Source organism: Tiliqua scincoides, chromosome 2, assembly GCF_035046505.1.
Source record: "Tiliqua scincoides isolate rTilSci1 chromosome 2, rTilSci1.hap2, whole genome shotgun sequence".
NCBI classification, from domain to species: Eukaryota; Metazoa; Chordata; class Lepidosauria; order Squamata; family Scincidae; genus Tiliqua; species Tiliqua scincoides.
The window spans coordinates 150,419,939-150,443,083 of NC_089822.1; the positions used below are offsets into that span (position 1 = coordinate 150,419,939).

Below are 23,145 nucleotides of genomic sequence, written 5' to 3' on the forward strand. Positions count from 1 at the left end.
GATGGCAGAGAAATTAAATGAGTTCTTTGCATCTGTCTTCACGGCAGAAGACCTCGGGCAGATACCGCTGCCCGAACGGCCCCTCCTGACCGAGGAGTTAAGTCAGATAGAGGTTAAAAGAGAAGATGTTTCAGACCTCATTGATAAATTAAAGATCAATAAGTCACCAGGCCCTGATGGCATACACCCAAGGGTTATTAAGGAATTGAAGAATGAAGTTGCAGATCTCTTGACTAAGGTATGCAACTTGTCCCTCAAAACAGCCACGGTGCCAGAAGATTGGAGGATAGCAAATGTCACGCCTATTTTTAAACAGGGAAAGAGGGGGGACCCGGGAAACTATAGGCCGGTCAGCCTAACATCCATACCGGTTAAGATGGTGGAATGCCTCATCAAAGATAGGATCTCAAAACACATAGACGAACAGGCCTTGCTGAGGGAGAGTCAGCATGGCTTCTGTAAGGGTAAGTCTTGCCTCACGAACCTTATAGAATTCTTTGAAAAGGTCAACAGGCATGTGGATGCGGGAGAACCCGTGGACATTATATATCTGGACTTTCAGAAGGCGTTTGACACGGTCCCTCACCAAAGGCTACTGAAAAAACTCCACAGTCAGGGAATTAGAGGACAGGTCCTCTCCTGGATTGAGAACTGGTTGGAGGCCAGGAAGCAGAGAGTGGGTGTCAATGGGCAATTTTCACAATGGAGAGAGGTGAAAAGTGGTGTGCCCCAAGGATCTGTCCTGGGACCGGTGCTTTTCAACCTCTTCATAAATGACCTGGAGACAGGGTTGAGCAGTGAAGTGGCTAAGTTTGCAGATGACACCAAACTTTTCCGAGTGGTAAAGACCAGAAGTGATTGTGAGGAGCTCCAGAAGGATCTCTCCAGACTGGCAGAATGGGCAGCAAAATGGCAGATGCGCTTCAATGTCAGTAAGTGTAAAGTCATGCACATTGGGGCAAAAAATCAAAACTTTAGATATAGGCTGATGGGTTCTGAGCTGTCTGTGACAGATCAGGAGAGAGATCTTGGGGTGGTGGTGGACAGGTCGATGAAAGTGTCGACCCAATGTGCGGCGGCAGTGAAGAAGGCCAATTCTATGCTTGGGATCATTAGGAAGGGTATTGAGAACAAAACGGTTAGTATTATAATGCCGTTGTACAAATCTATGGTAAGGCCACACCTGGAGTATTGTGTCCAGTTCTGGTCGCCGCATCTCAAAAAAGACATAGTGGAAATGGAAAAGGTGCAAAAGAGAGCGACTAAGATGATTACGGGACTGGGGCACCTTCCTTATGAGGAAAGGCTACGGCGTTTGGGCCTCTTCAGCCTAGAAAAGAGACGCTTGAGGGGGGACATGATTGAGACATACAAAATTATGCAGGGGATGGACAGAGTGGATAGGGAGATGCTCTTTACACTCTCACATAATACCAGAACCAGGGGACATCCACTAAAATTGAGTGTTGGGCAGGTTAGGATAGACAAAAGAAAATATTTCTTTACTCAGCGCGTGGTCGGTCTGTGGAACTCCTTGCCACAGGATGTGGTGCTGGCGTCTAGCCTAGACGCCTTTAAAAGGGGATTGGACGAGTTTCTGGAGGAAAAATCCATTATGGGGTACAAGCCATGATGTGTATGCGCAACCTCCTGATTTTAGGAATGGGTTAAGTCAGAATGCCAGATGTAGGGGAGAGCACCAGGATGAGGTCTCTTGTTATCTGGTGTGCTCCCTGGGGCATTTGGTGGGCCGCTGTGAGATACAGGAAGCTGGACTAGCTGGGCCTATGGCCTGATCCAGTGGGGCTGTTCTTATGTTCTTATGTTCTTATGCCAGGTTGTGGTGCAAGGTTTCTGGGTTGGAGAGGAGGTGTTGAGGGCAGGGAGGGCAGGCAGGGGGAGAAAGTGGGATGCCCTGCTGAAGAGCCCAGCATGGAGCTCCTCCAGTCTATGGTAACAAAATACCCACATAGGCTGGAGGAGACCACTGTGGCCCCTGGGCCCTTATTCGGGGAAAGGGGAAGAAAGTCCCCTTCCCCCAAGGAGGCCTCTGGCAGCCCCAGTAGAGCCGCTGGATACAGCAGTCATCATTTTGGCGCCACTGCACCCAGCGGCCCTGCCGCTATTAGGATTGGGCTGCTGTCCAAATCAAAGACATAACAGTTATGACTAGGCTTCAAAATGTGAAAAAATGTTCATGTTTTCACATCCATCCACTCTGCAAAGGTGAAAGAACATTTTTGGGGCCCAAGGGATATATACCCAGGATGCTCCTTTCATTTCAAGCTTGTCAGCTATGCAACAAATAATAAAAGATACACAGATATAAGACTAGATATCTCAATATAAGACAAAATGTACCATGGCAGGGTAGAGAGAAGTCTGTGTGGGGTTCAGATTGGGGAAAGTTCCTTTGTATCCAGTCTTTTTGGCCCTAGTCTTAATTTGCCCCTACAATGTGCAATGTCAGTAAGATTTCCTACTAGCTAAAACCCCTGCATAATTCTAACACAGACTCATTTTGTCAAACACAATTCACAGAAGAGTGACTGGTACTGAAGTGCATAAAGAGAACATGCCTTTAAAATGACAGCATTCCATTATGGCACTTGTTCGAGAACAAGATGTACAAATTGTTCAACAGGAATCTACTTGAATAAAGTGATAAGGCAAAACATGAAATTGTAGCTACTGTATTCCTATCCTACTAGGCACTGTTGGAAAACAGAGGTGGGCACAATAGTCAGTGCTGTCCATTGGCTGACAGCTGCACAATTCTTAGGAGACTGTCAGTCTTTTCCTTCCTTCTGGCCTTGAAATGACAAAGCTAGAGCAAGAATCTAGAAGCTACACCCTGCACTTACAGAGGGTGAGAGACAGATACCACAGTTGCTAGAACAGAAGAGTAGATCTGTCTCTCATGCTCTACTGCACCACTTGGTCCAGAGCTGCCTTGGTGGACTGGATAGTGAGAATGCAGACTAGCATTCTTGTCTGTTCTCACTGCTGTCTGCTTTCTGTTAGAGTTCCCACTTTCACTTTCCTCTAGTGTTCCTCTAACACCATGGTTCCCAATCTGTGGTCCACGATACCTTGAGAAATAGTTCACAAGGTATCAGGGCGAAAAAAATCACTTTTGATCACTTCTAGTGTCTTGCCAAGCAAGAACTCTCCCACAGACCACCAGGGAAAGCAGAGAACATCACCACCTGCAGACACAGCCACTGAAGTGTCAGCTGTGACTGTGGGGGGTCCATTCTCCATCCTCTTTGACAGTCCATGGGTGAGTGCTCAAGAGACAGGCTACTAGAGAGGGCGGAGATCAGACTGCCCACAGCCACATGCGATCCATGATTATTCCAATTTTTGCCTCACTGGTCCACAAGCTCCTAAAGGTTGGGAACCACTGCTCTAACAGCTGCGAGTCTAGGCTCTCACTGTTTGCTTCCTTTTCCAAAGGCAGAAAAAGCTTCCATTTGCAAAGTGTTTGCAAACAAGGGAAGGTTAGTCTTGAGACCAATGGAGGAGGAGTAAAGTTTGCTGCTATCCATGGTTCTGGGTATTCATGATAGCAGTAGGAACGTATCCACCATGGATAGTTGGGAACACCTGTACTGCCAAGATTCCTTCAGGAACTGTATTTGTGTAATGCTTCAGATGAATTTCTGTTGTTGCCATTGTAGCAAGTCAGCATGTAAGTGAATTGTTATTATTAGTATTACAATATTAGTAGCATTATTAGCCTCATACTGCAGCTGAGGAGCTGATGCTGAGAGGAAGCGGTTTGTCTAAGACCACTTCAGTAAATTCATGACAGGGGCAGGATGCAAACCAGATTCAAAACAGTGTGCAATCCTAACCAACTTTCCAGAAGCGAGTTAAGGTAAGGGAACAAACATTGCCTTACCTTGAGGAGGCCTCTGTGACTGCCCTCCAACTGCAAGATGCAGCACATGCTCCACAGGCACAGCTATACCAGTGCTGGAAAGTTGTTAGGATTGCTAAGTCTCTTAGCAATTATGCTATAGTAGATGGCTAGTCACCCACAGTGGGTGACCAAACTCCACTGGCCTGGTTTGTTATTCTGCTTACCAAACCAAGATAGTTTACAAAAACCTCAGAATACAGCTCAACGTATTCCATATCCAATAGGATGTGCTATGCTGTGTGCATAACCCGTAGAGATAGATGAAGTACAGCGAAATGCTGGCACCAGCAGAGATCCAGGACAGTCCCATGAAGAAATCACACAGACGAGGCAGAATTCCACCACCAAGCTATATTTACAGTGTACAGACAGCCAGGCTCTCTGGCTATTTACAGCAAAACTGCACAGATCTTTGACACTCCAACACACTCTCTCTCAGACTCCTCACCACGACTACAACAACCCACTAGGTAGGCTGTGCCTGCTTCCTTTAAGTACTTTTGTTGACCAATCAGGGTGAGGATGACCTCATCCTCATGAGGTCCATTGCATCAGCCTCCCAGGATGCACCTGTCACCTCTCTCATCCACTTACATTGAGGCTGTGGAGTCATCATGACTCAGCACATTTAGGCTTATTGGATTGGTCAAACTGGAGTCACATGATGTACAGAGAGTTACATCTAGGTCCTTACATTTTACATGGGCTTACAAACATGGGTCAGAACATTTAGGCCTTGCCACATTCAGACAGCAAATTTCTGCTACTTTGGGTCAAAATATTCTGACAAGATCCTGCTGCATTCTATTTTTTTAAATTTATTCTTCACATTTTTATACCACTCTTCCTCCAAAGAGCTCAGGGTGGTGTACACAGCTGCTCCTCTCCTTTTGTCCTCACAACAACCCTGTGAGGTAGGTGAGGCTGAGAGAAAGTGACTGGCCCAAGGTCACCCAGGAAGCTTTATGGCTGAGGGGGGATTTGAACCTGGATCTTCCAGGTCTAAGTCCACCTCTCAAACCACTACAATCCCTCCCTTCCTCCCCCCCCCCCCGGCTGTCCTGCTACTGAAAGTAACTAGGTGGAAAAAAAGAGTTCTTCCCTAACCTGAAGAACTACTCAAGGGTTGTACCACTTGCCACATATTTTAAATAAGTATTACAAGTTTGTAGGTTATAGGTTTGTATTGTAACAACACAATAGAATGTATTGTATTGTTTGTAAAAAATGTTAGTTTTGTATTCCAAGCAAAAAAAATTACAAACTTTAGGGACCCCACTGTATATAGTTCATTGTGGATGCAATCCTAACCAACTTTCCAGCACTGACATAAGGGCAATGCAGCTCTGAGGTAAGGGAACAAACATTGCCTTAGCTTGAGGAGGCCTCCATGAGTGCCCCCAACTGCAGAATGCAGCACATGCCCCACTGGCACAGCTATGCCAGTGCTGGAAAGTTAGTTAGGATTGCGCCCTGTGTTTCTGATCAACACTGTCCTCCAGCATTACCAATTTGTGACTGGGTCTGGGGTAGCAGTTCACAGAGTTCTAGTGAAACACGAAGTAGACAATTTGTTCTCAAACTTTGCTACTCTCTACTTTAAAAAATGATGTGCAGGTAACAGAGAGCTTGCCAGTGCCAAACTTTGCAGAATCCTAATAACAAGAAAAACTATCACAGCAATAATGTACAGTGGGAATCTTCACTAAAACATTCGTATTTTACAATGAGAAATCACAAGATTTACATGCCATTATATTACTTTGTTAAGAATTTTGAACTGAGTGGAAGAAAGTGTCAGGAGAAATCATCAGAAAACTAGAAGTCCAAAAAGTTTGGTGGAAAAAACTGTTTGCTATGGAAAGGTCAGCAGCTATTTATACACTGCTGCCACCAAAGCTACTGAGTCCTGTAGGGCTTGGGCGGGCTACTAAGACTAGTGTATGATCATTTACAGCTGCTCCTGTAACAACTGCTCCATTGTGCAATAGTGGTTGAAATAATAAACTTGAAAGAGAATTACAAGATTAGAGCAGCTGCAGAATTCAAGGATGTCTTGTTCAAGTATTTCAATTATGTCTGTGTGCCCACAAATGTACACCTACTCATTACAACTACATTGCATTTAGACTTTTCTCTTCAACAATTTTTGCCTTGATAGGTGGAAAAAAGACTTAATTGGTTGTGAACAGGTACATCAAAAATCTAAATGAGTCCATAGACTGTTCCCCCAATTAATTTTGACAAGGAATGCTTCTAAAGGAAAGACACATTGAAAAATCATATTATCTCTTATTAATTGCTCCCAGTCAACCGTATTTGGATGTACCACAATGTTCTAAGGAGGTTCAAAATCACTAACCAATAGTGCATGCATCTAAATTGCCAATCAAATGTACAAAAACACTGCAACACACAGAGTGGAAATCTCTGACAGGCAGCCAAATCCTAAACTGCGCTTGCGCAGCCAGGCCACATGGCCTGCACTGCATCCAATGCAGCTCAGGAGGTGGTTGGAGGTCTCCTTGGGATAAGGGGATATATTTCCCCTTACCCTAAATAAAGCCCCAGCCACCTCTATGAGATTTCTTAGATCTATGCCAGCTATGTAGCTGGTGCAAATCCAGTAAGCCCCATGTAGGGCTGCCCGACTGGAGAAGGGAGTTAGGAATGGCATGTGCGGCCACCACTCCTACGCCCTCCCAGGCCCGATCCCCCCCGTTCTGTCCTTCCCTCACCCAGGAACACCCCCAACTCCTAAATGCCTTCCCATGACCCTCTTCCAGCCCCCATGCTGCCCAGCACAATCTTGCCTGTGCCTGCTTACACAAGGATGGGATATGGCTCTGGCAGGCCTTTGCGCCAGCCCTGATAGCTCTCAAGGAGCCACACTCTATGGCACTCTGAGACGGTGTGGGGATGGCTGCACTAGCTGAACGCAGTGTTAGGATTGTGCTGCTTATCTTTTATTATCAGCTGACTTTGCAATAGCCATGTATCTGTGCACGGCTGGATGTGCCTGTTCAGTAGTGGATGAAGCATCATAATGGCTAAAGACAGTGTTGCAAAATTGATGGAAAATAATAACTTGCCTTTAAAAGACCCCCCCCCCCCGCCAAAGTGCAAAGAAATAGGAAACAAGCTCTGTGTGTGTGTGTGTGTGTTTTGATTACAACTTCTGGAGGATGCTCAAGATGCAGACGTAATTTTAGTTGTCATAAGAGTGAATGATTGCAGCAGCAGAGTTACAGCTTAAGCAAGCAGAGTGAACGTTTCCCTTCTGCAGTGCTGCAGCTATGCAACCCATAACATCGGCTGTGCCAATGTACTTTATTTGGCCTGCAGCAACACCATGCTACGCCAGTGCTAGATGAATGGCAGTGCTCTGTCAGTGCATGTCCGCTGGCAAGCATACCGCAGTGTCAGCAACTCTTCTCAGTTCAAGCTTTCATAAAGCACAAACACTGCGCCATCACACTGTTTAACCAGCCTCTTTTAAAGTATGGCTAAAAAAAGACAAGAGGAAAAAAGTCGCCCCCACCAAAACTCATTTTTATAGAACATGTGTTACAAATTGTGGTAAAAAAAATCCCTGATTTTCCCCCTAATTTTTTTTGTCAATTTGGTATCTTTCTTTTACCCCGAGGTTTCTATGATGCCTCAGCTTTCTGAAGGAGCTGCTGCCACAACATATTAATTATTAATTATTATTATTATTATTATTATTATTATTATTATTATTATTATTATTATTATTATTATTATTATTATTAACAGTATTTATATACCGCTTTTCAACTAAAAGTTCACAAAGCGGTTTACAGAGAAAAATCAAATAACTAAATGGCTCCCTGTCCCAAAAGGGCTCACAATCTAAAAAGATGCAAAAGAATACCAGCAGACAGCCACCAGAACAGACACTGCTGGTGGTGTTAATTGTTAAACATCTTCTTCCTCCCCAAGTGACCAGTGAACAAAACACTTGGCTTTGAGCCTGCTCACTGTATCATGAAGCATACCTGATTTCCAGAAGCAGGACTTTCAGGAGTCCCGGTAATACCTTGCCCCTCATACCTAATGCCTCGTACCCAGTTAATGTAGAGGGGCACACACAATCCTTTTGTGCATTTATCTGGGTCTGATGCTGGAGTATTTGATGTTTCATGGGTGCTCATCAAGCCCATTCTGCTAAAGGGTTGGGACAAAGACCAAAAACCTAGAACCGCATGCATCAGCAGGTAGGAAAACTACCCTGAGAAGACACATTAAGCTTTGCTTTATTTGCCGCTTGTATTTCAGCATCCTTGCCAACCTTTGCTGTACCCCTCTCCTTTGTTGGTTTATCAGTGTCTTGTTTTCATCCTTGTGTTTTTCTCTCCATTGTTTTGATATATAACAGCCTTTTAAGAAACTTTGGGCACAATCCAAAAGGCCCCTGCACTGCATCCAAGGCAGGATTGGGGCTGCAAGCGGCTCAGTCTGGGGCAAGGGGAATCGCTTCCCCTTATCCCGGGTAAAGCCATAGCACCCCAATGGGACTACTCTGATCTGCGCCACCTCAAGCGGTCGTGCAAATCCGAGCAGCCCGGGACTGCCCCAGCCTGCCCGGGAAAGGGGTTAGGATCTGGCGTAACTGCCGGATCCTGGCCCTGCCTCCCGCCCGCCTCCAGGAACACCCACCTCCTGCCCTCCCCCCAACACCTCCTCCCCACCCTTCCCACACACCCCCAGACCCCTGCATCGGCTGAACTCAGCTGACACAACCTACCTGACTCCCAGGGCCCACGTCGGCATGGGGAGGCTGGTGCATGTCCGTGTGCTGGCCTAACCCCACTTAGGTCATCGTGAAAGTGCTTTACAGCACTTTCGCGACAGCCTTGGGCCTGCGCAAGGGACATGCGCCAGCCCAAGGCCCGATTTGGATCAGGCCCTTCTTGTAAGTTTACTGTTTTACCTCCTTGGTCCAGTTCACTATGGAGGGACTGGGTTGCCACTCCCACCAATCACTTATTAACTTCGACAGCTTGATTTTAAGGGACTCACTGGATTTTGAGGCTCCCTGTTAATCTGAGAGGAAGGTTTTCCCAAGGTGGCATTCTATCTGAGCTCTGTAGATTTCGGTGGTGGCAGTGAAAACTACCTACTCCCAAACCAATCCCAACTGGATTCAGTTAAAAGGGTGAAGAGGGGAGTAGGGAGGTGAGTTCCAACTGCTAATCACTAGGTCTTGCACCCATCTTGCTCTTCATTTACTTTTACATAAGGTATCTTATAATATGTTAAGGAGAGTAATATCCTGATACAAATTTAACATGCGCCCATCTAGGTTCTATGATCATGTACCAAAGCGAGTTCAGCAACTTCCAAATTAGGCTTGCTGGACTTGCATTAGTTCATAACTGTAATGACAGTTGAACTGTACATGAGACCCAGATCACCACTCACTAGGTGACTATAAAAAATAGTCTTGCAATGGAAAAACAGAACTGTGTCAGCTGTGATTGTGATTATACAATCAGCTTATAATCTCCTACTCCTATTTTACCTATGCTATTTCTGGATAGCATGCTTTGGCTTCTATCTCTGTTCCTTTTGAAAAAGAATCCAGAATATATCTGACCACAAGACCACTCTTTGATTGCAAGAACAACCTTGGTTCTTATGCTGTTGTCTCAATGAACCAGACACGCTCCCAGCTGCTTTCATGTGTTGTCTTGTCACAATAACTGTGAAAGTCTCTTTCCACCAGTATGTGAGTGGGAGCAAAGCATCTCAGAGATATATACACTCCTAGAAAACTGATGGGACAAAGTTCCTAGCTATGCATACGTTTGCCTACCACATTTACGTTTAATAACCCATTTTTGCCCAGCTCACAGGTGTACAAATTTGATCCCTGATGCGTATATGCAACATTGGGAAAAATGGTTTAAGAAGAAAGCCAGGCAAATAAAAATGGTTTTAAGATCTCAAAATTATGCTTACTTCTCTATTAAATCCAGTGTGACTCCTGGTACCAGTCTCACACTCTTCTGCATGCAAAACCTGCAGAGAAAAGAAGAGATTAAATGTAAATTACACTAATTAAATCTCTAATGACAGATTATCCAAAGGTTCTATGGCAGAAGCGAGTTTCTCATTATTAGCATTATATGTGAGGGTTGACAAAAGTTTGCTACTGCATAGCAGGAGGTAGTATTTGCCACATTCATGTTTATGCAGAGATTTTAAACATCACAGTGTGAAGCTAGTGTATTGTGACTGTGATATTGACAAGTTTACCCCAGAGATGGTGGGAGGAAAGAAACAATGAGAAAAGTTCAGTCCAGCACCACAACTTCTAGGGAACAAGAGCAAAGCACTGAATAAAGCTGAGCAGATGGAATAACGATCAACGCTAGTTAGAGATTCCCCAGAGAAAAAGACACTGGAGGAAGTGGCAAAGGGAAAATCAAGACAACAGTGCCTAGATAAGAGTTCCATTTAAAAATATATACAGTATTCTATAGAACAGGGGTCTCCAAACTTTTTGGCCAGAGGGCCACATCCAATATCTGGCATGGTGTTGAGGGCTGGAAAAAAAATTTAAATATAAAATGCATATAAATAAATCAGAGATGGAACTTAGATGAGTGAATAAATGAATGAATGGGCTCATTCATTCAACCTCTCTGGCCCTTCAGACCAGACGCAACCCTCCAGATGCAACCAGAGCACAGTTCCAGTCATGTTTGGCCAAGTGGGCCAGAGACTTTCAGGGGACAAGAGGGTGGCCACAAGCCAGATAGAAGCTCGCCGTGGGCTGCATCTGGCCCCAGGGCCAGGGTTTGGAGACCCCTGCTATAGAACAACAGAGTTTGTTGGGAAGGAACCAGCATACCATTAATTTCAATTCCTCCATCTCACCCCTACACTTTAACCTACTCCATCTGGACCACAGTGTACCACTAACAATGAACAGCTGCACCACAGAAACTGTATCTCCAAGTCATTCCAAATAACTTAAGAAACATGTAAGGTTATGTTGTATCCAAAGGCCAGTCTGGCTGTACGTCATCTCTTCTCTCTGCTTCAATTCATGATCATGAGCACCAAAGCTCTCTGCTCATTCTCTCATGCAGTTTCCTGCTCTCTGATTCTCTCCTCTGGTCTTCTTCTTTTCCTGCAACTGCTCTGGAGCACTTATTCCAGTCAGTGCTTCCACTCCTAGTGAAAGAGAGGTGAGGACTCAAGTCTGTATGGAATCAACACACTTTAGTCTAGAAGCCCTTCCACTAACCCCTGATATAAAACATGGGGACTCTCTTGGCTTTCTTAGCAATGACAGAGATGCACTTTGAACCTGTTCAGGATCACTTTCATCAATTCACACGTTCCATGGGGAAAGACTTGACAAGTGAAAACAGATACAGAAGACAGAGCCTTAGCATAAATTAAGTCCATCCTCCAACTTTCCTTTCCTACTTTAACCCTCTTGTTGGCATCCTTCAGTCTCAGAAGACTATGATATCGCGCTCTGAATGGTGGTTCTGGAACAGAGTGTCCTCTCCAGTGCACGAAGCCTGGGTAAAGTAGATATGGAGGATAGACTGTTACCCATGCAGCAAATCCCCCCTCTCCACGTCGCTGAAATGGTCCAATGGAAAGGCAGAGGCCAATACGGTTGGTTCCAGCGGCGTCGCAGGAGTTGCCAGAACGTGACTGTGTTTAGCCATGAACTGCCTCAGGGACTCTGGCTCCAGATTTTGCCTCGAGGTTGACTCCTGAAGCCTCTTCCATAACTGGATGTAGCCACAAGGCAGTGGAGGTTTGGGATCAGAGCTTTCCTTCTCTCAGATGAGCTGCCTTCCCAGGCTAACTAGTCCCAACTACTCAGTGGCTGTTTAGTCGTCTCTTACGACAAATACAGCCAAACTGAGGGCCTATTCTTATCCCCAGCCCCCAGGGGACAACCCTAACTTTAACCCTAACCAGCTTCCAATCCCCCACTACCTTTGCAGCCTCCTGCCCTTCCATGATCCCTGATTCCCTTTTTTCTAGGATCAGAAAAACTCTGCTTGACCCTGCCCTCTTACCTGCCCAGTTTTCTGTGACATCAGAGTTCAGACAATTGCTACAAAAGATTTTACCACCTTCACTAAATATTTAATTTATGATACTATAAATATTGATGTACCTCCACACCCTAAATACAACTATCATAGACCTATTTAAATGTTTATTTAATGTCAGTGGTGCATTAAGAGCTTTACAGAAAATAAGAGTGATTCCATTCCTGATCAGGGGACATAAAAAAAATCTATGCATTACAGTCAGCTCTTCCCATCAGTGGAATGTGTTCCTGCAAAATACAGAAGCGAGCATCTATTCTGCATCAGTGATTTACAGAGCCTAACATCTCTACATAATTTCCCCATTAACTCCATACCTTCACCCCTTCCTTCTCATCAGGCCAACCTTGAAAGTATTTCTAGAAATAGAACTACTACTTGAGTACATGATAGCCTTGGGTAAGTAAGGCTTCTGGGACCAGAATTAAGGCCCACTTAACTCAATGGGGCCTACTTCTGAGGACAATGCCTAGGATTGTTAGTGCATTTGATATTGTGCATATATATCAGTCTTAATCCACATAACTTTTCAGTACTTTTTGCTATTCTTAATTCTTGAGAATAGCAAAATTCATGTTTTTTAAAACCAGATGGTTAGGAAAGAGAGATAAAAAAGAAAAAGCAGGCAGACAACTGAGTAGTAAAAATACTGGAAAAAATAATGGCTGACTGCTAGAACGAGCCATAGCCATATATGTTTATATCTTTCCCAAACTGATTTCTAATTCCACAGTAGCAGCAACCATCTATCCATGTACTATTTTGGAAGGCCATGACTGAAATGTCTACTTTCAAATTATAATTGTACAGTGATATTTAATGAGCAGAAAAATGTAGGGCAGACTTTGTATCTAAGTACTACATTTCTTTGGCCAGCATAATGTAGAATGCCTTGAGATTTCAAAATCTAAGTGACTAGGATGGTTCATATGCCACCACAGGCATCAGCAAACCGTAAAGTCTTGCTATTTGATGGTCCCTTACTTGGCTGCAACCTGGTACTTCTCTGTCGGTCTCCCAAGTCACTTGACCTGAACTCGCCCTGAGTATCTAATGAAATGTGACAAGATGCCATCAAAGAGGAAGAAAGGATGCTGGTCACCCAAAGGTGCAGTGCAAATTCCTCCCTCCCTCCCTCCCTCCCTCCAAAACTATCAGGAGCCCAGCAATCAAGGTACAGCCATTTGCGTCAATAAAGAATCCTTCTCAGTCCTAAGAGCTCCTATACCTCCTTTTTCAAAAGAAACATCCTGACATATGCTTTATGAGCCAAAGGCTTTTGATTAGGGATTGCTTGCTTAGCTGTGGCATGCCTCCCACATACTAAATGGAGCTGGGGGATGTCACAGTGTCAAGTGCTTCAGTCAGTTTCTTTTTGAAACAAAGGAAAATAAAGGGTACGTTTGGGGTCAGCTATAATGTGCTTTCCATGAACTCCACACATTACAAAGCTGTCATTTTGCTCTCCCCACCAGGGCATTCAACAAAAACACATGAGCAGGATGTAAATAAAGCTGAGACTTCAGGAATTTCACATCTGCTTTTGGTTCTCAGAGGAAACAGAATAATGAATAAAATTAGACTGCTTTTGACTAGTAAGGAAAACACCCTTTCTAGGGCAACACTGGTCATAAACTGACTTGGTATTCAGCGTAATGGCACCAGCTCAGCAAGCACTCCCAAGCTTTCATGTTCACAAGGCTGTAACTGGCACAGGTGTACTCTAATGGATCAGAAAAGATCAGTGATGGAAATGCTTCTAGTTCTCTCTTGTAATGAGTCCCTGCTGTCTCCAAGCTAATTCTGTGCAAGGGAAACGGGTTAATGCCTACAATTTTGCTAGGAACCCTCTGCATTTTCTCTCATAAATAACAAACAAGCTTACTTATACAGTACTGGGTTTTTTTCTACACCCACAGATACTGCTAAAGGATCAAACTGTGGAATACAAAATTGTATTGTCAGATGATCAAGGCAAGAAGGAATGACAAGGGTCAAGTAACTCCAAATATCCCAGGAAGTGCAAGTGGCTGAAATGGTCACAGTACTCAAACAGATACACAGTGAAAACTGATCTTGAAAATGTTTGTGTACAGGAGATATGACCTATACAATACACCAATTGAACTCAATTGAATTTACTTCTGAGTAGAGGTACCTAGAGCTGCACTGTAAGAGGATGACAGTGACTACCTTCTGAGAGGAGGATGGAGCTTCTGGGAAGATCCAAGTTGTGAAATCAATTAGTGAGAGAACTGAACAAGTGAAAAATGCTTGGTAAGTGACAACAGCATAGCTGGTTCCAATAGAAGTGAATAGGATCATTCTTTGATGCAGTTCTAAAAAGAAGTCACACAGAGACCCAAAATTGTTTGCTAGGGGAGAATTTTATCCAATGAAATCTGGTGGCTTGGATTTCTCTGAAAAAACTCTTCCAAGTTGAGGAATCCAGGAGTTCAAGGTATTCCTTGAGAAAACCTAATTATAATTTGCACTTGACAGTAATGAAGTGTTGTCGCAATACAGATGAAGAAGGTAATCAGTATGGCATGGTGGATAGTATGTTAAATTTCAGTGTGGGATCTCCAGGTTCAATTCCTCACTTAGTCACAAAGCTCACTATCTGGCTTAGGGCAAGACACAATATGTTAGACGAGTGGTTCCCCAACTGGTGGGTCATGACCCAACAGCCTGGAAAGCACTTGTTACTGGCCTCTTAAGGGGCAGGGAGTAGGGGAAGGCAGTGACATGATCCCCAGGATTGTGCTGCTTCTGCGGACGGGGAGGGTTTCAACTTACCTCCCCCTGTGCCAGCCTCCAGGGGGTGCGGGGAGCCCTGAAGATGCCTCTGCAGGGCTTCTGAAGCTTTAGAAATGTTAAAAACAACAATCGGAAACCACTTCCAGTTTTCAATCATGAAATTGGAAGTGGTTTCCAATAGGCATTTTTAACATTTGTAAGGCTTGGGGATCCTTGCAGAGGCATCTGCGAGGCTCCCTGCACCCTCAGACACCAGCACAGGGGGAGGTAAGTTGAAACCCCCCCCCATTCCCAGTGCAATCCTGGGGATTGTGACACTTCCTTCTACTGCCTCCACAAACATTTAGTGCTTCCCAAACTTTCAAGGAGAAGTTTGGGAACCACTTTGTTATGCTAACAGTCCAAGCCTAACAGGCCAACCCAGAGCACGCAGCTGCACTGGGACAGCTTCTGCTGAATAGGTCAGCTGGGGACCAGGCAATGACAGAGAGGTACAAAAAAGGCTTTTACAGTACTTACCTACTCTGTCACTGACTTGTCCCCAATAGGTCTACTTGGATCTACACCAGCACTCTGGTTGGCATAAGTGGGTCCAAGCGGCCATGTTGAGCCTGGGCCGATGGTACAGGATATCAATGTCGCCACCGCCAATATCCACTCCCAGACTGCCTTCAACACAACCCCAGTCAGTCCTCAACACTACCCCAATCTTGCTCCTTTGCTGACTTACCTGCTCTAATGGGGGCTCTGGTGGTTGATGGTACATGCCAGTGGTTGCCAGTCAACTGTGCTGGCAGCCCTGGCCTGTACACAATTGCAGCGGCTGCTGCACAAGTGGCCCAAGCCTTGTATTTTGTCAAAAGAGGGTTCGCCAGTGACTGCACGCTGGTCCAAGGCAGAAGTGCCTGGTAGGTTGCCCAAGGGATGAGGCTAGCCAGGGGGGCTCCCTGGGCAGAACCCTCCCTTTTAGAACATCAGGGAACCTTAGGGGTCTCAATCAAAATCACACTCAGTAGCACCTGCAAAACGAGGAGACATGACAATCCCCTGTATTTCCCGTACCAGGCAGACTCTGTAAACTGAAAAAGGTTTATTTAAAAGTCCTCTGTATCTGGAGAGGAGGGAAACAATTCCCTGGGGGGACCCTTCTCCAGGGGACGGGCCTGTATCCGAACGCACTCAGTATATTCCTTGGCAGGAAGGGGGTCGGAGACTTCTTGTAGTGGGGGATTCGAGGGAATTTGCGACGGATGTGAGGACCGCATGGCAACTTGCCTGCCTGGTGTGAAGCTTGCGGACATCACTTCTCATCTAGACAGGCTGGTAGATAGTGCTGGGGAGGAGGTAGCGGCTGTGGTGCATGTCGGCACTAACAACGTGGGCAAGTGTAGCCGAGAGGTCCTGGAGGCCAAATTTAGGCCATCAGGTAGGAAGCCGAAAGCCAGGACCTCAAAGGTAGCGTTCTCTGAAGTGCTACCTGTTCCATGCGCAGGGCCAGCTAGGCAGGTGGAGATCAGCGGTCTCAATGCGTGGATGAGATGATGGTAGGGAGGAGGGGTTTAGATTCATTAGGCACTGGGAAAAATTTTGAGACAAGCGGGGCCTGTACAAGAGGGACGGGCTTCATTTGAACCAGAATGGAACCAGACTGCTGGCGCTTAACATTAGAAAGGTGGCAGAGCAGCTTTTAAACTGATCCCTGGGGGAACTGATCCTCATCCCTATTGAACAAGGATGGGGAGGTTAGAGAACAACAAGGTAAAGGCAGAGTAGGAGAAGAAATTGGGAATGGTAGCATGATGGGATGTGATAGACGGTTTGGCACAATGAGAGCATTCAGGGACAAAGGAGCTAATAAGCAGCCCATCCTGGGACATTCCATGTACAAATGCTTTTATGCGAAAGCCCGAAGTCTCCAAGCAAAGATGGGAGAACTGCAATGCCTGGTGACAAGGGAAAACATTGACATAGTGGGCATAACGGAAACCTGGTGGAATGTGGAGAATCAGTGGGATACCGCAATCCCAGGCTATAAACTCTACAGGAGGGACAGGGAGGGGTGTGTTGGAGGTGGGGTGGCCATTTATGTTAAGGAAGGGATAGAATCCAGCAAAGTAGAGATTGAAGGTGGGTCCGACTCCATAGAATCTCTATGGGTTAAATTACCAGGCCTGAGGAGTGATGTAATACTGGGGGCATACTATCGTCCTCCAGACCAGAAACCAGACCTTGAAATGAGGAAACAGATCAGGGAGATGACAAGGAGGGACAGGGTTGTAATCATGGGGGACTTCAATTATCCTCATATTGACTGGGTCAATTTGTGTTCTGGTCACGAAAAGGAGACCGGATTCCTTGACACGCTAAATGACTGTGCCTTAGAGCAGCTAGTCATGGAGCCCACCAGAGGACAGGTGACTCTGGATTTAATATTGTGCGGTACTCAGGACCTGGTTAGAGATGTCAATGTTATGGAGCCGTGGGGAACAGTGATCATGCTGCGATCCGTTTCAACATGCACGCTGGGGGAAGAATACTGGGCAAATCTCTCACAAAAACCCTTGACTTCCAACGAGTGGACTTCCCTCAAATGAGGAGGCTGAAAGGGAAGTAAAAAGAGTCCAATCTCTCCAGAGTGCATGGAGGCTGCTTAAAACAACAGTAATAGAGGCCCAGCAGAAGTGTATACTGCAAATGAAGAAGGGCTTGACTAAGTCCAGGAGGGTGCCCGCATGGCTAGCCAGCCAAGTTAGAGAGGCCGTAAAGGGCAAGGAAGCTTCCTTCTGTAAATGGAAGTCTTGCCCTAATGAGGAGAATAAAAAGGAACATAAACTGTGGCAAAAGAAATGTAAGAAGGTGATACGGGAGGCCAAGAGGAACACAAGGCCAGCAGCAATAAGGGGAATAATAAAAGCTTCTTCAAATATGTTAGAAGCAGGAAACCCGCAAGATAAGTGGTTGGCCCTCTGGATGGTGAGGGAGGGAAAGGGGAAATAAAAGGAGACTTATAGATGGCAGAGAAATTGAATGAGTTCTTTGCATCTGTCCTCACGGCAGAAGACCTCTGGCAGATACCGCTGTCCGAACGGCCCCTCCTGACCAAGGAATTAAGTCAGATAGAGGTTAAAGGAGAAGATGTTTCAGATCTCGCTGATAAATTAAAGATCAATAAGTCACCGGGCCCTGATGGCATCCACCCTAGAGTTACTAAGGAATTGAAGAATGAAGTTGCTGATCTCTTGACTAAAATATGCAACTTGTCCCTCAAAATGGCCACAGTGCCAGAGGATTGGAGGATAGCAAATGTCACGCTCATCTTTAAAAAGGGAAAGAGGGGGGACCCGGGAAACTATAGGCCAGTCAGCCTAACATCTATACCGGGTAAGATGGTGGAATGCCTCATCAAAGATAGAATCTCAAAACACATAGATGAACAATGAGGGAGAATCAGCATGGCTTCTGTAAGGGTAAGTCTTGCTTCACAAACCTTTTAGAATTCTTTGAAAAGGTCAACAGGCATGTGGATGCGGGAGAACCTGTGGATATTATATATCTAGACTTTCAGAAGGCGTTTGACACTGTCTCTCACCAAAGGCTACTGAAAAAACTCCACAGTCAGGGAATTAGAGGGCAGGTCCTCTCCTGGATTGAGACCTGGTTGAAGACCAGGAAACAGAGAGTGGGTGTCAATGGGCAACTTTCACAATGGAGAGAAGTGAAAAGCGGTGTGCCCCAAGAATTTGTCCTGGAACCGGTGCTCTTCAACCTCTTCATAAATGACCTGGAGACAGGGGTGAGCAGTGAGGTGGCTAAGTTTGCTGACGACACCAAACTTCTCCAAGTGGTGAAGATAAGAAGCGATTGTAAGGAGCTCCAGAAGGATCTCTCCAGACTGGCAGAATGGGCAACAAAATGGCAGATGCGCTTCAATGTCAGTAAGTGTAAAGTCATGCACATTGGTACAAAAAATCAAATCTTCACATATAGGCTAATGGGTTCTGAGCTGTCTGTGACCTATCAGAAGAGAGATCTTGGGGTGATAGTGGACAGGTCGATGAAAGTGTCGACCCAATGTGCGGCGGCAGTAAAGAAGGCCAATTCTATGCTTGGGATCATTAGAAAAGGTATGGAGAACAAAACGGCTAATATTATAATGCCGTTGTACAAATCGATGGTAAGGTCACACCTGGAGTATTGTGTCCAGTTCTGGTCGCCACATCTCAAAAAAGGATATAGTGGAAATGGAAAAGGTGCAAAAGAGGGCAACTAAGATGATTACTGGGCTGGGGCACCTTCCTTATGAGGAAACGCTGCAGCGTTAGGGCCTCTTCAGCCTAGAAAAGAGATGCTTGAGGGGGGACATGATTGAAACATACAAAATTAAGCAGGGGAAGGATAAAGTGGATAGAGAGATGCTCTTTACACTCTCACATAACACTAGAACATCTACTAAAATTGAGTGTTGGGAGAGTTAGGACAGACAAAAGAAAATATTTCTTTACTTGGTGTGTGGTTGGTCTGTAGAACTCCTTGCCACAGTTTGTGGTGACGGCATCTAACCTGGATGCCTTTAAAAGGGGGTTGGACAAGTTTCTGGAGGAAAAATCCATTACGGGTTACAAGCCATGATGTGTATGTGCAACTTCCTGATTTTAGAAATGGGCTATGTCCGATGCAAGGGAGGGCACCAGGATGCAGGTCTCTTGTTATCAGGTGTGCTCCCTGGGGCATTTGGTGGGGCATTTGGTGGGGCCGCTGTGAGATACAGGAAGCTGGACTAGATGGGCCTATGGCCTGATAGAGTGGGGCTGTTCTGATGTTCTGATGTTCTTAAGAAAATAAAAAGGAGATAAAATCAAATGAACAAGAAAAAAGGAGTAAGGAGAATTGAATTGGGCAGAAAAGGAGTCGATTTAACCTGCAATAATACTAAACACCAGCAAATGGCACGGAAGCACTGTGGAATCTCATGCATGAATTGCAACTCAGGTCATTACTTATAATGTGATAGCACGGCATAAAGAAGACAAACCACCAAACAACATAAAATGCTAACAATCTGACTAATGATTGTTCCTTATCTGATCTAACTGGGGTGATGGAACCACCAACTTTTTACACTCTCATTCAGCGAGGAGCCCCTTCTTCCTGGGAGCTCACTGAGTGAAGTTCTCTGGTCACTGGAACAAGAAGCATCCATTTCCTTCCACTTGGGAGTTTTATCATTTTGGCCAGGGGTCTCCAAACATTTTGGCCAAAGGGCATCATCAAATATTTGGCACGGTGTTGAGGGCCGAAAAAAAAGTTTAAATATAAAGCTTACATAAATAAATTAGAGATAGAACTTAAATGAGTGAATAAATGAATGAATGGGCTCATTCCTTCAAACTCTCTGGCCCTTAGAACACCCTCCAGATGCAACCAGAGCACAGTTACACTCATGTTCGGCCAAATGGGCCAGAGGCTTTCAGGGGACAAGAGGCTGGCCGTGGGCCGGAATGAGGCTGGCCGCGGGCCACATCTGGCCCCCAGGCTGGGGTTTGGAGACCCATGATTTTGGCTATAATGACATCATCTGTCCCTCTGACTGGATGACTGCCAGCTGCCTGACCACTCCAACCTATCCCCTAGATTCAGCTGAACTAGTTGTGCTGCTGCAAGCTGCTCTGAATCAAATTCACATTTCCTGCCCTCCTCCTGTCTAGCAGCTTTTCTGTAAGCTTTAACAGAAACACTGCAAAGGGAGGGGTGACAATGCCCAAACCCATGAGGATCACATAGAATTACACAGAGTAAACAGGCAAAACCCCACAGAGAGGAATGAAACACACATAAAATATAGTGGTTTTATGATCCTTGCACTAATGGAACATGAGTTCCATCAGCACAAGGCCCAGATAAGATTGAGCCGTAACTCACCTCACAGGATTGTTATGATTTTTTATTTTTTTTTAAAGCCATATGAAGGGCAAATCATTTTCTCCAAAAATAAGGCAATCTACATCTGGCCTAAATTCACTCACATCTTGGATTGCAAAAAACCCAACTACCATAGCTGGTGCTCTTTTCCTCCACAACGTTTCTGTGACCTTCTGAGAGTATACAGCTAGCCATATGGAATCTTTACTGTTAAAACACCATGGCTAATGACATAAATGATAAATGAACCATACAACCATGTAATCTTCATTCGTTCATGCTAAATTTACAAGAAATTTGGGACACTGTAAAATCCTGAGGTTTCCATATACTGTGATGTTAATCAAATTAGATAATCTCCCTTGAAATTCTAAAAGGGTCACCTAAGCAAATTGAAAACCCAAAAACTTGATCAAAAAACCAATCCTGAAGATCAGAAAACTTGACTGCATTATACAGTATACAGTAAATCCACAAAAGCGACAAAACAACCTACTATGTCACCAAATTAGGCGAGGCAAAATGTAATTGCAACATGAGCTTCCTTCCCCTTTTTATCAGAAGTGACAACTTATGCAGAGTTGACCCTCTTTAAAAAAACAGGGCTCCAGAATCATGCTGAGAGAAGCACTGCTTCAGAGTTAAATAGCCCACTCAAGTGCATTTTATACTGCTAAACCATGCAAAATGTCCTCACATGTATCACTTCCAAAACCAGTCATTAAAGGGATCAGAAACTGATGTTATTGCAGAGCTCTGAATCTCTACTTGCCTGGCGGCACCAAGCCAAATCCCGACTCTCCTTCCATAATGTCAGTAAAAGAAGAAATCAGCTAATCCTGGGTCCTTGCAGAGCTGCAAAGAATATTAAACAGAACTGGAGAACACAATGTGTGCCATCAGCACTAGTGATCCTTTTGCATCAAAAAGCATAACCAAAGAGGGAAGAATCTTTTCTCCTGCACACCTTCACAATTTCATTATAATACCTCAATCCTATTTGCCTTTAGCTTGAATTCCAACAGATTTCCCTTTAATAAAATGGCAACTCAAAGTTAAGCTGACTTGGTGCAAGCCTTTCTCTGAAGTGATACGAAAAAGACTGCATATACCAGGAAGCACATTGTTCCCTTGCTTCTAAACTCCACGTTCTTCCAACTGTCTGATTCCATCCAAAGGGGTAACATTTTACACATACAGTTGGACATATCCAGGTCTGGCATATCCAACAGATTGGCATTCTAAAAAATGGCTCCCAGTGCTAAAACATTTGAGAACCATTGCCCTAAAGAGCAAAATAGCTTGATCTCTGCAAATCCTCCTTTCAGTTCTATGTGACTACAGTCAAGACTAGGGCAGTTACGAGTCACATAGGCTGGGGGAAGATTTACAGAGTGTATATAACGAGACTCTGCCTAGGGTTTGGTTCAGGAGAGTTGGAGAACTGCACCAACGTGACCAGTTTTGGTTAGGAGCTGCAGTTTTCTTGTTCCCACAGTTCAAGAGCTTATTTTGAGATGTAGACTCCAGGCTAGCTTAGGTACTGCACTCCTTGTAGACTTAAACATCAAGCTTAGGGGGTCTTTGCAGAGCTCTGACCAAGTCATGATATTTGCTTCAGATCTGAACAAAAAGCAGAGAAATACTTTCAAGTTTTTATGCAATTTATATGACTATTCCAAAAAAGTTTCTCCTACAACAGACATGCAAATGTCACAAAATTCAAATTAATGAAAATTTGGCTCAGTTCTATTAAATTCTCTCTCCCCTAATTTTCTTCCTCATTTTAAGTATTGTCCTTGAATTACAGGGCTGTACAGTTTATATCCACAAACTGCTCTTTCCAGTGTAATTGCTTTAGATAAAATCTGCCTTTGAAAATTTGCCATCTCATTTAAAAGGGGAATGTACGTTTGTCATACATGCATTCTCTTTTGCTAGCCGCTGATTCATAAGCTGAAGCATACATCTTAATCTCAAATATTGTCTGAAGTAAACAAGACTTTGCATTTCTCTTTACTTACATAAACTCTTTAGTTAAAAAAAAGTTTTATAAAAGCATAGGAGCAAATGTTTTATGTCAAAAAAGTTCCAGTTCTCACTTTCTGAAGCAGGGAGGCAAAAAAAGAGGAAAAAAATCCAGAAGTGAACAAATCAAAAACAAATGTACTGGCATTAGGAGCAATTAGGTGTGAGGTGGCAGTTATTTTGGATGTTTTCAAATTAGATACTTGCAATTTTACACAATCCAGAAAAAGGAAGACATCCTACAAGTGCCTCTCAGCCTGTCATTTTAAAGTTCCCATATAATAATCAGGGGGTGGACTTGTGAGTAAGTATAAAGGGAAAAAAACACCTTTTTGCCGCAGTGCTATCTATACAAGATGCAGATCCAAGAGCCTGCTGAAGTTGTTCCACAAGGGATGC

The 23,145-nt window shown here is 44.6% G+C and overlaps 1 protein-coding gene across 5 annotated transcripts in view; it reads right to left on the reverse strand.

The window, feature by feature from the left end:
• RPTOR (regulatory associated protein of MTOR complex 1) overlaps positions 1-23,145 on the reverse strand; it is a 434,461-nt gene that overhangs the window by 205,805 nt on the left and 205,511 nt on the right. For all 5 annotated transcript variants that reach the window (XM_066615740.1, XM_066615739.1, XM_066615738.1 and 2 more), the window contains exon 7: positions 9,914-9,973. In XM_066615740.1, the coding sequence (XP_066471837.1) occupies positions 9,914-9,973 (60 nt within the window). The remainder of the gene's footprint in view (positions 1-9,913; positions 9,974-23,145) is intronic.